The sequence below is a fragment of the Rutilus rutilus genome (assembly GCF_951802725.1).
Source record: "Rutilus rutilus genome assembly, chromosome: 25".
NCBI lineage: Eukaryota > Metazoa > Chordata > Actinopteri > Cypriniformes > Leuciscidae > Rutilus > Rutilus rutilus.
This window is the reverse complement of record NC_140229.1, coordinates 16,798,804-16,813,572: the sequence shown is the minus strand read 5'-3', so window position 1 is coordinate 16,813,572 and position 14,769 is coordinate 16,798,804. Positions and strand designations below refer to the sequence as shown.

At 39.4% G+C, this 14,769-nt stretch overlaps 1 protein-coding gene across 1 annotated transcript in view; it reads left to right on the top strand.

Moving 5' to 3' along the window:
* The first annotated feature begins 10,857 nt into the window (after positions 1 to 10,857).
* nlgn2b (neuroligin 2b) overlaps positions 10,858 to 14,769 on the top strand; it is a 52,132-nt gene continuing 48,220 nt past the window's right edge. The window contains exon 1 of the mRNA XM_084401431.1: positions 10,858 to 11,451. Within this exon, the coding sequence (XP_084257557.1) occupies positions 10,965 to 11,451 (487 nt within the window). The 5' untranslated portion in view covers positions 10,858 to 10,964. The remainder of the gene's footprint in view (positions 11,452 to 14,769) is intronic.

Genomic DNA, 14,769 nt, shown 5'->3' with positions numbered 1-14,769 from the left:
GAACACTGAGTTATTTTTTCCCGTGTTGACATGACAGCTAACATTGCACAAATAATCCCATGTGTCTTCTTGTAGGGTGTTCTGAGCTTAGTTAACCGCCAACATACCCTGGTGGACTGGCCGATTCTGACAAGCCTGGCCAGAAGTCATGTCTACAACGCCAGTGGTGGGACGTCAGGGTCTCGTGGTGGCCCATTTGTTCAAATGCCACCGCTCCGATGTGCATTTTCACACTTGGCTCTGACCATTCGTCCGGCTGAACGCACCCCCGCGTCTGTCCAAAGGGCCGTTACTCCATCAAACAACCCTCCTCTCTGCTGTGACAGCAGGACAGAAGGTGCTATGGGCACTCGTTGCTGACACAAAGTTAGACAAGGCTGTGGGCACCGTGTGCACAGATGGACCTGGCCCAGCTCAGCGCCGTTCACGCGGAGATTCCCAGCACAGATGAATTAATGCCAGATATCACATTCATGCGAGAGGAATGGCTCATTATTAAAAAGTGCTCCGGAACAATCCATATGTGATTGAGATCACATGTGTGGTCATTGCTGCGCTTAAGGGCATTTAGACCCCCACCTCGCCAGACAGGAGCCAGGCTGCGTTATTGGCTACTAATGTACAGGCCATGAGAGCTTCATGTCTTTATTAGAGACTCCTTCTCAGCCCTTTAGTACTCTGACTCAAGGCCTCTCACTTTTCATTTTGAATGACTGTGACGTTTAGCTCAGTGTTCAAGGTGGGTGACATGTTAAGTTAAGTTAATTAAGTTAAAGATTAATTTGACTTTTAGAACCCACCCATCATCTTGTTATGGTGACTTCTTTTGGCCACAGTCACTGTATTAAAAAATCTGATATTGTGACAGCCGTAGATAGAACTCAACATAATTCAACATTTGATAATATCTGTGTAATTTGATGTGAAATTTTCTTATCTTTTCTTTTCGTTATGGAATACTTAGTTTATATCGAATACTTTTACTATGAAAATTCTGTCATCGTTTACTCACCCTCATGTTACAAACCCGTAAGACTTTCGTTCATCTTTGGTACACAAATGAAGATATTTTAAGTAAATCTGAGTGATTTCTGTCCCTCCGTTGATAGCTACGCAACTACCACTTTGACGCTTCAGAAAGTTCATAAAGAGATTGAAAAACGAATCCATATGAATTGAGTGGTTTAGTCCAAATTTTCTGAAGAGACACGATCACTTTATATGATGAACAGATTGAAATTAGGCTTTTACTTCCGTATAAACATTAATCAGCGAATATAATCAGAAGCTTAACCGTACATGCTTGCCACACGAGAACAAATGTCTTGGGAAACTCAAACGTGCTGCGTAACACGAGAATGAACCTCACTGGTTCTTGCTGAAGCTCAAACGTGCTGCGTAACACGAGAATGAACCTCACTGGTTCTTGCTCAAGCTCAAACGTGCTGCGTAACACGAGAATGAACCTCACTGGTTCTTGCTCAAGCTCAAACGTGCTGCGTAACACGAGAATGAACCTCACTGGTTCTTGCTGAAGCTCAAACGTGCTGCGTAACACGAGAATGAACCTCACTGGTTCTTGCTGAAGCTCAAACGTGCAGCGTAACACAAGAATGAACCTCATTGGTTCTTGCTGAAGCTCAAACGTGCTGCGTAACACGAGAATGAACCTCATTGGTTCTTGCACATCAAGCGAACATGCTTATGTTATGTCTATAAAAGCCTAAATTCAATCTGTTCATCATATAAAATGATCATGTCTCTTTGGAAAAATTTATCTAAACCAATAAATTCACATGGGTTAGTTTTACAATCTCTTTATGAACTTTTTGAAGTGTCAAAGTGGTAGTTGCATAGCTGTCAATGGAGGGAAAGAAAGCTCTCAGATTTCTTAAAGATTTTAATTTGTGTTCCAAAGATGAACGAAAGTCATACAGGTTTAGAATGACATGAGGGTGAGTACATTTATGGGTGAACTATCCCTTTAATGTTTCTGCAGGAGGATTTAAAACGCAGATTACATGTTATGTACTACCCATAATATATTCAAAGAAATGGTGACACGCAGAACTATGTATTATGCAGCATGGGCAGTTCTGGAAAAACTTAAACTGAAAGAAATAAAATGAAAAGAATAATTTATTTCAACTAGTTCATGGAAATGCACCAGACATCACATTGATATTGAACTCATGGAACACATTGAACTTCTTCTGTTATCATCAGCAACCCTGAACCGAGCAACCTTTGGTAATGGCCATTAGCTTGTTTAGTTTATGATTAATGTATTTGATGTGGTTTGCTGACTGATCGATTTGTGCCATAATAGCTAATGGAGTCTTGAATTAAGAATTTTATATGTAGCTAAAAAAGCATTTTCCATATACCCCATGTCACTAATTGGCACTTGACTGTCCCCCTGCAGTTGTCAGAATCGTGCTGTTCCCTCCAGGGTATTGTTTGGTTTAGGCGGTGCCAGATCCTCGGCAGGAGATTGTAGATGATGTACAGCAGCGGCTGATGGCTCGGGGCAGGCGGTCACACCTGGAGGTGATAGTAACCACTTTAGACTGATGGAGAAGGTTGGAGCCGTTACAGGATCACATAGTGAAGCGGTGCTAAATTGTGAAGACTGAGACAGCAGTTGTTATCCGATGCTGTTTGTAGATGACAGAGGTCGGACCTAGTTTGGATTTTACAGCTGGTAAATTAATAATGTTTAGATAACGGATTGAAAAGATAAATGGCTATTTAAATGAGAATGTTTATTATGTTATAAGAAAGAACATCATATAAACAGATTTTGACATTTTATGAAGAAACCATGAGTAGTGCCTGCCCGAGGTAAAGTGATTTAATTTATTTTCTGTAGAGAATAGGGATCTGTGAATGTATTTTATGTTTAATTTTAAAGTAATGTCTGTTTGTTTTGGGGGATTTGTGGACACAATGATTAACTTAGATATGGATTTTTTTTCTTAATTTTTTAGGAAAAAGTTAGACTTTCAGAATTTGGACGAGACCCCCAGTGGCATGTTGTTGCTGTTGATTTTATTATTGAATTCATTGTATTTACTTGAAATTGTAATAATTCATGGAATTATTTATTAATCTGCTTTATTTAAATTACTATTTCAAACATCATTATTCATCATAACCTACAGGCCAACTGAGTGCCATCATGTTTCATAGTTTGCAATTATTGAATAACCTTCAATTGAAAAAAGCCGGGATCTGTATAATTCATAAAAAATTATAGTGGACGGTAATTCAGCTGAATCTCTTTGACTGATTCGGTCGTAATGCAATTTTCAACTAAATTGTAAAAATGTATTCTATTACATTTACGAAGAGTATTTGATTATGTATTTTACATGAATGACATCTTTTCAAAAATATGAATCATTAAAAGTTAATATCAGCTGTGTTTTCTTGCATTCGGCAAAAATCAGTCGGGATAAGTTTACTTCAGGATGCTTCTGGCTTCAGAAAGGAGGTCATTTTACCCCATTATCCTGATTTTCAATTTTGTAAATTATCAAATGTTGTGATTTATTTCTCTTAATAACACGTTGCATAATGTATCATTATCGTGTACACACGAAACACACTGCTCTTAAGGAGGTATCGTCCCACATCCTAGTCTAATAGTAATGTTAGTCTTAGCAAGGACGAGTTTTATGCTGAAGTACAATACTTGGCAAACAGCACTAAAAGAACATTATGATGTCATGAAAGAAAAATTATTTTGGAGAGAGATGAATGAATCTCTATATCTCATTGCCTTGGATTAGAGACTTCGCCCTTTGAGCCAGTCCAGGGTCACTTTCATATGGACTGAGCGAATGCTAAAAATTCTGCTTGCAATTCAAATCATCTGCACGTGCCCTCGCAGGTTTTTTATTTGTTTAATTTTTTTATCGAACTCACCTCAAGAGTTGCATTAATCTCTTGAATCTGCTGAACTAAAATGGATCTGAGCCCAAGCCCGCTGCTGAATGCATTAAGCATAAGGACCCGAGCTGAACGGGAAGTGTGCATCATAGTCACTTATTGTAGTGGACGGAGAATGAGTGGTGTGTTATTTCAGCGCACAAACACACTAGTCCTCTCAATTAGGATCCTTTTGCATGTCCTTCTAACAGTGAGTGCTTTATTGGCGGGTCCAGTAGGACTGCATTTGCTTCGGAAAAAAATCTGCTTCAAACTACTGAGGCATCCGTCAACAAGAAGCAGAAAGAGGGGCGTACGTTTTTTTATTTACTCACAGACTTACTGCTGCCCCTGAGGGCCTAACCTAGCTCACACACAGCTAATCAACAAGGGCTTTGCGTGGGCTTCTTACACTCAGGCCATTTCACATACACAAACACAAGAAATTATCTGTGAGTGATTTATGAACTGACCATATCTAGTTTTATCAATAAGGCTCTCCCTCAGAGAAACTGTGTTTGTGTGTGTGTGTAACTGTGTGTTTTGGATCACCGATTGCATGCGGCCTCCATAGCATTAGGAAGTTCCCTGGTGTCCTTACAGGAAATGAAATATGTGTGTGTCCTAACCAATCGATCGAGAGCATTTTAGTCTTTGGTGTTTCGCAAGGAGAGGCGACAATGAGTGAAATATCAAAACATTTAGTTGTTACTGTAACGATGGCTCAATTGCCATCAATGCATCTCATTTGAAGAGTTTGTCCCATAATATAATATACTTATGTAATATAGATACTATGTGGTGCTTTGCACAAGTTGTGCTTGAAATTTTATTTTCCGTTACAAACTATGTGCAAAGTTCCACATAGTTTCTCAATTAATAGTTGGTAAAATGTACAACATAATAAAAGCTGTGTGATGATGATGCTAATAATAAAACAATTAGAAAAGTGTTTTTTATTTATTTTTTATATCTGTTTAAGACTGAGTATATCACGTCACATTGCTGTCACTTTCTGACATGTCATGTCAATTGCCCGTTAGCACAATTTGACATACCATTTAGTATCTGAAGGGTGCATTTTGTCATGTCAGAGATCTTGATCACATGACTGGGAGACATTTTCACTAGCTTACTGAGCGTATATCATAACAAGGACCTGATCTTGATGAGCTCGGAAACCTTTTACCTGGGGAGCTGAGAGTGCATGCTGTCTTTTTCTTGCTGTCTTCATACACTCTTGATTTATTACCACACGCTGCTGGTGATGTAACAGCGCCTCAGCAGGTTATACACGTATTTGTGTGGCTGTGTGTTTGGGAGGTGGGGGGTCAGCTAAAAACTGCATATTTATGAAGTTCAATTGCAGCCCCACCAGGCGAGGGTGAATCTTTGGCCTTAATTGTGTCTCATTAATATTGATAAGATTAGGATATTTTGGTGTTCCAACACACCCATCTACACGCAAGCGAAAATAGGATCTTCTTAATATTGCAAGTTCCTTTAAATGTAGCTTACAGATATCATCTCTTCTGATGTTCGGTTAGGTTTCTTTTGCTATAAATGTTCAAAATATTGTGTGTGTGTGTGTGTGTGTGTGTGTGTGTCATACAGGTTTGAAATTACATTTGGGTGAGTAGCCTAAATGATGACACAATTTTCATTTTTGGTTGACAAACCCTTTAATTCTGGGTACACACCAAAAGATCTTATAAGATTTTCAAAATGTGATAGACCACAAACATGAGGACAAAAAATCCTAGATTTAACCGTTTTGCTCCTATAGTGTGTGCATAGTCGTCCACACACGAACAGATTTTCAACCAAACTCTTGACTGTGAACACAGGAAATCTCGCAAAATCTCGCGAGACTTCAGAATAAGCATGGCAGACGATATGCAGGAAAAAATTTCGATGATAGTGTTTGGAATGATTTTGTTGGTGGAACAACAATACTTGTTGGAATGATCAACAAGCTGATCCTCCATCTCTGCTGTCCACATTAAATTTCACTTTTTGCTGCGCCATGACTGCGTTTGTTATGCTTCCGTCTTCCATCATCTTGCTTTCTGATTGGATATTGCTTTGTTTCACGTGATAATCTCCCACACATCAGGATTTCTGATCGTAAATATTGAATATTTACGATTCGCGATCGGGGCGGCTCCGACGTTCTTCTGAGCAGGTTCAAACACTCTTAACACACCTCACACCAAGGGAAAATATGATAAGATAATCTGTAGAACCATCAAGATAATCGGGACATAGCTAGGATTGTCGGAAGGGGGGAAATCGGCCCCAAATCAGCCCGATTATCTTTTGGTGTGTACCCAGCATAAGCCAGTGTCGCTCTAGGGGAAGTTGATTGGAAGTCTCTCATTTTCATTGTGATCTTTGTGGTGATATTAGTGACTGCAGCTGTTGATATTGCAACAAAGATTAATAGAATGTAATTATATGCAAATGAGCGACGACTGCCAATAGGAGTGGAGACAGTGAATGGCTTTCTGAAACAGTTGGATGATGCACTCAAGTAGGAACAACTGCTAGGAATCAACTGTACGGCATCTTAATGGCATAATTGTATGTTTCTTGGATGAAAGCATCCGTTAAGTGGCTACTTACAGTACATACTACATCTTACATAAATGCATTTATTTATTGCTGACAGTTTTAAGTGCCATCAGTTACTTTGGGGTTGTTGATATCAGATGTCTATTGTCTACATTTATGCACAAATTTCTTGAAGTATGTTGAGCTGAAATCATAAGCCCCTTTCACACAGATATTACGGAAAATACACGGATAATTTGTCCCGGGATCGTTTGATTTTGATTCAGTGATTTTCCGTTCACACATCCCGTAAAGACACGTGACGTCAGGATGTGACGCGTAACGTACGTGTCTAAAACATGTTGTGGTACAAATGTCATTCCAGTTTGCAGACATTTTTTCGTTCTTTCTTTGTTGATGACGAACACAAACTTTCTTCTAAGAGCAACAGTGTCGCACAATAACTACGTCATTGCGATGGCACGTGCGCCATCACTACAACACCCCTTACGGCATTGGTCCTGGCTTTTGTTCACACAGGGCGCGTTCCGGGACTGATCCCAGCAATGTTACTAGGTCCCCATCCCGGCATCAATCCCGGGACGTGTTTGCGTTCACACAGAACGCACTCTAGCAATTTTACGGCAATTTCCCGGGATCAACACGCTGTGAAACGGTCTATAGTGACGTGTCTCTGATCCTAAATCTTATGGTATTAGATGCTGTCACTGTATGTTGTAATTGAAATTGTTTTTATCTTTTAGTGCAGAAACATTTGGTTGTGAGCTCTGTGTCTGGTGTTGCGTTAAACCCAGAGTCCTCTTCTTCATCTTCCTCTTAGTCAGGTTCTCCTGCTGTTGGTGATTTTCTACTCCAGGTGTTTTGTGTCCAGGTTTGGTGCCGCTAGGTTGATTAGATGTGCTTTGGTTGCCATGGAGATGCCGAGTGCTTGAAGAACAGCACACGCTGGATGATTCTGTCTTTGCTCTTGACTCTTGATTTCTTTGTAGAATCTCTTGCGAGAATGATGCCCAGATGTTCCACTAAGATGGTTTCTGTTTTGCCTGTGCAAACGTACACATTTTTCCTCAGCTGTTCAGTTTGGCTGTGTGTTCTTTGCGGCTGTGCACACATTTACTTTAGCATACATTTACTTCTCTATAAAGTCTCCAGGCTTTGATCAGCAGAATGGAGCAGTTTGCTCAGGGCCTGCGAGGAGACATTTACTTCATTCTTGAATTTGTCGATGTAGATCCTGGGACAACGGTTGTCATTTTAAAGTGGTTCTACAGCCTTCATGCTGTCCAAACTACACTCACAACTCCCACACAGATTGGCATTCTACTGTTGAGAAGTCAGCCTACATCTTTACAAAGTTTTTTTTTTTTTTTTTTTTTTACTTGTGTCTGTTGGCAGTCAAACTTTTTATCTGGTCCTTAAACCCCATCTGACAGTCTATTTTTTTAAACACTTGCAGCTATCTTGTTTTTATTCCACAGATTTTTTTGCTTTGAAATTGTTAGGTTTTCCTCTAATTTGGATGTCAAAATGTTAACAGACATTTAATAAGCCGGTAAAGACATCTAAATGACGAGCGGCATCGGGCTAATGTGACAAATTGGGCTGTGTGTAAACCATTTATAAACTTTACCTGATAAAAGAACACAGTTTCCTCCGAGGAGGCAAGGGAGGCAGTGCCTCCTCCTCAAAAAAATAAAAAATAAAACGTGCAAAAATGTGATATTAAAAAGTGTACAAGTCACTCTTTTTTTTTTTTTTTAAGTAACACTTAGCAGGTACAGCAGGATGCCACATCTCTCTTGCCTCCCCTGGCCTGAGCCCATTGACTTTTAACAGACCCCCTAAAGCGTGCGGTGGGTTTACTGGGGGGTATTTGAGAATGAATGGGGGAAAGTCACTATGATTTTGATTGGATATGATTGGTTAGTGCGATTCAATCCCGCCTCTCGTTTACGTGCGCGTTCCGCGTGTCAGTCTGAATGAACAAAAATGATGCCGTTAATGGGAAGACTAATTAAAAAGTAAGTAAACAACTCAGCCATTTAGATATCACCGCTTTGTCACATCAAAATCAAACTTGAAATGGCCTGAAAACATGATGACTGTGGTCTTTTTTTAATGAGCAATCAGCTTGGAGAAATTAAAGATACATCTTCGTGTCTGTGATAGACTGTGTTTACCGAGCATGTCTGATGATCTGAAAATAAGTTGACTATTAATAAGGACAGCTAAACATCAGTTCGCAAATCAAATATATTGTTTAAATGGTTTGTCTTTAGATTTAGACTTGGTTGTAATAAATAGAACAATCCTAAAAATAGAATTGTATTTTTTTTTTTATGTAATGTAATGTTTATTTCACCATTAAAGGGACACTCCACTTTTTTTTGGAAATAGGCTCATTTTACAACTCGCCCAGAGTTAAACAGTTGAGTTTTACCGTTTTCGAATCCATACAGCTGAGTTTCTGATATTTAGAAGAATATCAGTAACCAGACAGTTTCTGGTCTCATTGACTTCCATAGTAGGAAAAAATATATACTATGGAAGTCAATGAGACCAGAAACTGTCTGGTTACTGATATTCTTCTAAATATCAGAAACTCAGCTGTATGGATTCGAAAACGGTAAAACTCAACTGTTTAACTCTGGGCGAGTTGTAAAATGAGCCTATTTCCAAAAAAAGTGGAGTATCCCTTTAAGTTTAACTGGGACAGTTTACATTTGATGTATTAAAAAACAACTGAGGACTTTGCCTCATTTCAGAACACCACTGCATGCCACTGTTTAATGATAACACATATTTACCATATTTACATCCATGCCACATATTTCCCTGCACAATCAGTGTATTAATCTTGTGTATAAAAAGAAAGAAGTGTTTTGCTTCCACATGACTTACTCACGATTTACTGCATGTTGTGTGTGTATAGATTGTAGTTTTAAATACTCTTGTCTTCATAACATAACAACTTGTTATTGTTACCTAAACCTATTAAATAAAAATTACAACATTTTACTAGATAAAAATGTTAACGTTACTTAAATGAAAATTAGAAATGTTGCTTTGGCACCTATCTGAAATAAGTTTAAGTTCAAATACTAAAATGACAAAAACTAAAATAAATTAAAGCTAATTAAAAAAGTTAACAAAATAAAAATGTCAAAAGCACCCCTAAAAAAATACAAAAACTTAAACTAATATTAAACTGAAAATATAAAACCTAATTCAAAATATAGAAATAAAAAATATATAGTAGCATATAAATGATAGAGCTAAAATAACACTGCTTTCTAGTGGATGCTTCTAGTATGCATATATTTTTAAGCACAGATACATCCTGTCCACTGTAGATTATTCACTCTGTAAGCAGTTTCCAGGACCAATCGTGTATGATATCATCGTTCTTGAATCACTGATTCCTGGTACCCCGTGTGACTCCAGAATTAAGTATCTCATTATAGGTCGATTTTAAATTGGTCTGTCTCAGTGCACCCAGTCCCCGTTCATAACGTCTTTTTATGCCAAAATGGCGGTAAACACTTCTCCTTGCGTTCCTCGTAGATCATTATGTCATGTGGTTAATTCCCGCCTGTAGATGTATGTCTTTAGCTTAGCGGGGGGGGGGAGGTGATTGTGTCATAGACTGTCAGCGGCAGACAGTTATTACGCCCAAATGCCCCCATCTACTCTAGCGAGATTGAAACTAGCACGGCTAAGTCAAGTGGAACGGAGGGGAGGCAGGAACCAAGAATCTAGAGCAACAGCACGTCGGGGGGAACTTAAAATGAACACACTTGTGCTGTCATCTCCTCCGAGGAAGTCAATTAAGCAACACACTCAGTATTTCACACCCCCCCCCCGGTACCCGAGCATGAATATGTGTCGCTGTTGCGCACCTTTCAACGATGTGACAGCGCGCTGGAGAGAGAACGGCCCATGGTCCAGATATGCATCTGTAATTATGCGCCTTAGAGAATACTCCAGAAAAAGAAGAAGATATTTCAACCAAGATATTAAACAAACATTAAGAGAAAGATTATATGCAGTGGAACAAATGATATTTAATTAGATTCATGTTTCACATGTTTATGGTTGATATGATTTTTAAACCTCAGGCAATACTGTAATTACCTTTTATTGTGTTTGATAGTGTTGGTATGCATGTTTTACTGTCTGCAGTTAATGATATCTGTCTTTCTGCTTCTGTCTCTCTCTCCCTGTAGGGAACTAATGAGCAAATCGCAATAGAAGCGCATGCTGCACTAACATCAGGATGAAGTTCTTTACCGCTCAGTGTCAGCAGTCGTCTTCTTTGCTCCACTGAGGATACACACACCCTCGCTTCTGCAAATTTCCTAACTTTCGAAATCACTGGAGCAGCCTGAAACTCTTCACCCTTATCCGTTTCATTTATAGTTACCCATCGCTGGGGGACCACTCACCCCAGCCGAAGCATGTCATTGGTGGGCGTGGCACGATTGCGGCGGGAAACGGCCCGCTCCTGCCCGCGCCGCATATCTGACACTTGCCTGGTGTGGCTGCTGGGCTTGGCGCTGCGCCTGGCACTGTCCTCCTGCCAGCGGGCAGACCTCACCGCCGCCAAGCACCCTATGGTCACCACAGGCTACGGGAAGCTTCGGGGCGTACGCAAGGAGCTGAACAATGAGATTCTAGGCCCGGTCGAGCAGTACTTGGGCGTCCCCTACGCCACCCCGCCAGTGGGCGAGAGGCGCTTCCAGCCCCCGGAGGCACCAGGCTCCTGGCAGGAGATCCGCAATGCTACCCAGTTTGCACCAGTGTGCCCGCAGAACATCCACGGAGTGCTGCCAGAGATCATGCTTCCCGTATGGTTCACCGACAACCTGGATGCAGCCGCGGCATATGTACAGAACCAGAGCGAGGACTGCCTTTACCTCAATGTCTACGTACCCACAGAGGATGGTAAGTTTCATAGAAACATACGTTTATCTGTGGAATGTTCCATTCATATTCATTCTCACTCACTATAAACATATTTTCACCCACACAAAAACGTACATTCGCATGCTCACCCTTTCTCGGTGCGATAAGGAAACTAATCACCTGTATTCATCTTGTGCGATTTTTGTCCTTTTCCTGGACTTACTGTAGCAGAGTGTTACAGAGAGTTTGTGGAACGTAAAACAGAGGCTTCAAACTCATTATACCTCCAAATAAGACACTCTTTTCATATAACCCGTTTTCCGGATAACCTTGGGATCCTTCTCTTTTTGTTCTCCTGTAAAAGAAGCTAATCTGTTGCTCATGATCACATGCAGGGTTTAAGTTAGATTAGTTGCATTTAGTGCATACAAAACGGTAGTTGCCAGAGCTAAAAAGAGCAAGAACTCCTGCGAGCGCGATGGATATTTAACATGCTCCAGTCAGTGATTGTTACTGAAACTGCACAGGCAACAATCTGAGCATGTGCTAAAGTCTCTGATAAATGGCCTCGCTGCAGTTTGTAAATGGGTTGTGCAGAGACTGCTGGGTAATGTCTCACTGTGCCAGCTCTCAAAATGGGATGTCATAGTCATGGGAGTGTGGCAGGCAATGTGTGTTTGTTCGAGAGATGAAAGCTCTTCAGCGATGAAACTTTATACACAGGAGGTCTTCTAATGCTAATAGCACTTTTGCGTTTTAGCAACTCTGTACTCTTTGAGTGTGTTAATGTGCCTGTCCATTACAGTGAGTCAGTAAATCAGTCTTCCTTAATTTGCAGATATACATTCACTAAGTGCTGTAGATTGCAGTTGGATGATGCATCCATTGCAGGAGCGATTCTAGGATTTCAGTCTTCGAGCAGCTCAATTGATGTGGCTCAGATAGTGATTGCAAGTTTGAATCTTGCTCTAGCTTTTTAAAATAAATAAAAATAGGTTGCCTTTGTTATATCTAAATTAGGGCTGAACGATTAATTGCATTGTCAGTGGAGTGCGGCTGACTGGTAGTACTGGAACGCCAGGGGGCGCTCTAATGCAAACACGAGAAATATGCCCCACCACAGAAGTACAATAATGCGCATCTGAATAAACAGAAGATTGAAACGCTTTGATTAAACATGACTTATAAATACACGACTGCCTTATTCTGTGTAGGAAGGCACATCATCTCACAGAAGGAGGAGCTCAGCTGTCGTTATGAAGTGAGTTTGGAGTAAATGCATGTTATTAAATGTCTGTTGTTGGTCAAGAGGTTCATAAATGCTTCTCATGTTTTGGAAAGATGTTTGACGCGTGTAGTTTTTTCAAATGCACGTTATAAGTGACTCAAACTCACAGTGCTTTCAATAAGGAGCAGTGTTTACAGAGCCGTACATCAATGACAAACTGCACATAAAAAATAATCGCAGCCTTTGCGATTTTAAAATCGCGATAAGCCATCTCGATTTAAGTGCGATTACATGGAAAGTGCGATTAATCGTTCAGCCCTAATCTAAATCACACTGACATGTTAGTTTTCTTTAAATTTTTGTGATTCCACTAGAACAGATTTCATGAAAAATCTTTTAGAAGTTTGAGATTCGTTTACAATATTTATTTATTTTCTTAGGAGAAGCATAAGTCTTAATTTGCTCTCCATTTAATCTCATTCTGTCTAAATTGCGACATTAAAATATCTAATTTGTGCTTATTCTTTCCTACCAACTCTTTGAAGTTTTTCAGCTGTAGGTCCACATGTAAAAATCATAAATAAGAATGAGCGAGATATATAATTAGTGATTCTAAATCTGAATCTAAGAGAATTAGCACACATTAAACTTAGAAACATCCAAAAGTCCATGTGTTATTTGCACACATGAGTTGAAAGAAACAGCTTCTGTGTACAGAAATATTTCTTCCCTAATAAGAGATAAAAAGCAAATCTGGGGCCACATAACAAGAGAAGATATTTTTTCATAATTATGAAGATGAATTGCATTTACTCACAAGGGAATATGCAAGCATTTGTTTCATACAGTTGTACACACTGTGCGATATTCTCACAGACAGCAATGCAGTGGATCTGCAGTGTGCATGCAGACATATGACCTTTAATGCGTGTTAATGCCACCTTTGCAGTGTTAAGATGGGTCTACAACATTAAAAGAAACACACAAATCCCATTTGTTCACAGAGAAACAATGCCTCCACAGTAATGCATCTGACAGTGTTGTGGAGGTGTATACGCGTTTATATGTGCTAAGCGCCGCTGCGTTGCTAGTGAGACTTATCAGAAAATCGTCCAGCACACACTCACTGACGGGGATTCCTGCACAGTCACCGCACTGAGAATCATTCACAAGTTTGGGAGGGATTTCATGGATCTGGTCTTGGCATCCTCACTGCATTTCAGTTCAACATTTGGTGGGTGTTTAGTGTGGGACTTTTGGACATGTTAGTGGGGATGTGAGTGTAGTTTACAGCCGGAGGATTAGAAGAAACTGTAATTATCTCATCTATTGCTCCTTCTCTCTCTCTCTCTCTCTCTCTCTCTCTCTCTCTCTCTCTCTCTCTCTCTCTCTCTCTCTCTCTCTCTCTCTTTCTCAAGCATTTTCAAACTTGCTGAAAAACTCACAAATATGATGATCCTTTTGCAAGGGTTCTTCTTCCTACATCCTTATATGCTGAGTGTTAAAAATTAGTAAGCATTATATTATAAAGAAAAATGGTTGCCTTTTATTCAGCATGCTACTAAATGTTTTAATTACTACAATTTATTAAAATATTTACTTTATTCACTCTGCATGATTTTTTTTTTAACAACTCCAATTTAATTTTGATGAAGCGTAAATTTTTTAATTCTTAGATATGAATCATTCTGTCAATATTAGATAGATAGATAGATAGGTAGGTAGATAGAAGCATACTTTATTCATCTCACTTGCACTTTACTCTTTTTTTCTTTTTTTTCTTTTTTTTTCGTAGCCTCAAAATTATATTTTTTGTGTTATGATATGTTTTTTTTTTTTAAATCAAGTTTTCTCTGCACTTCATTCTGGCCGCTAGATCCAGCTCAAAGTTATTGAAGCTAGTCATAGAGGTTTCCATTGACAAGCACCTTCTCACCTCTAATCTTCTCCTGTATTACAACATAAAGGTTATCATTCTCTTTTTGAATTAGAAATGTAACTAATTGAACAAATCAACCACAGTTAGCTTAGTCATTTAATGTCATTAATACTTAATTGGAAATGCTAATTATATGCTACATGCAGAGTTTAACAGGCGATATTGTTACATTTTTATTACAATGGTTGCA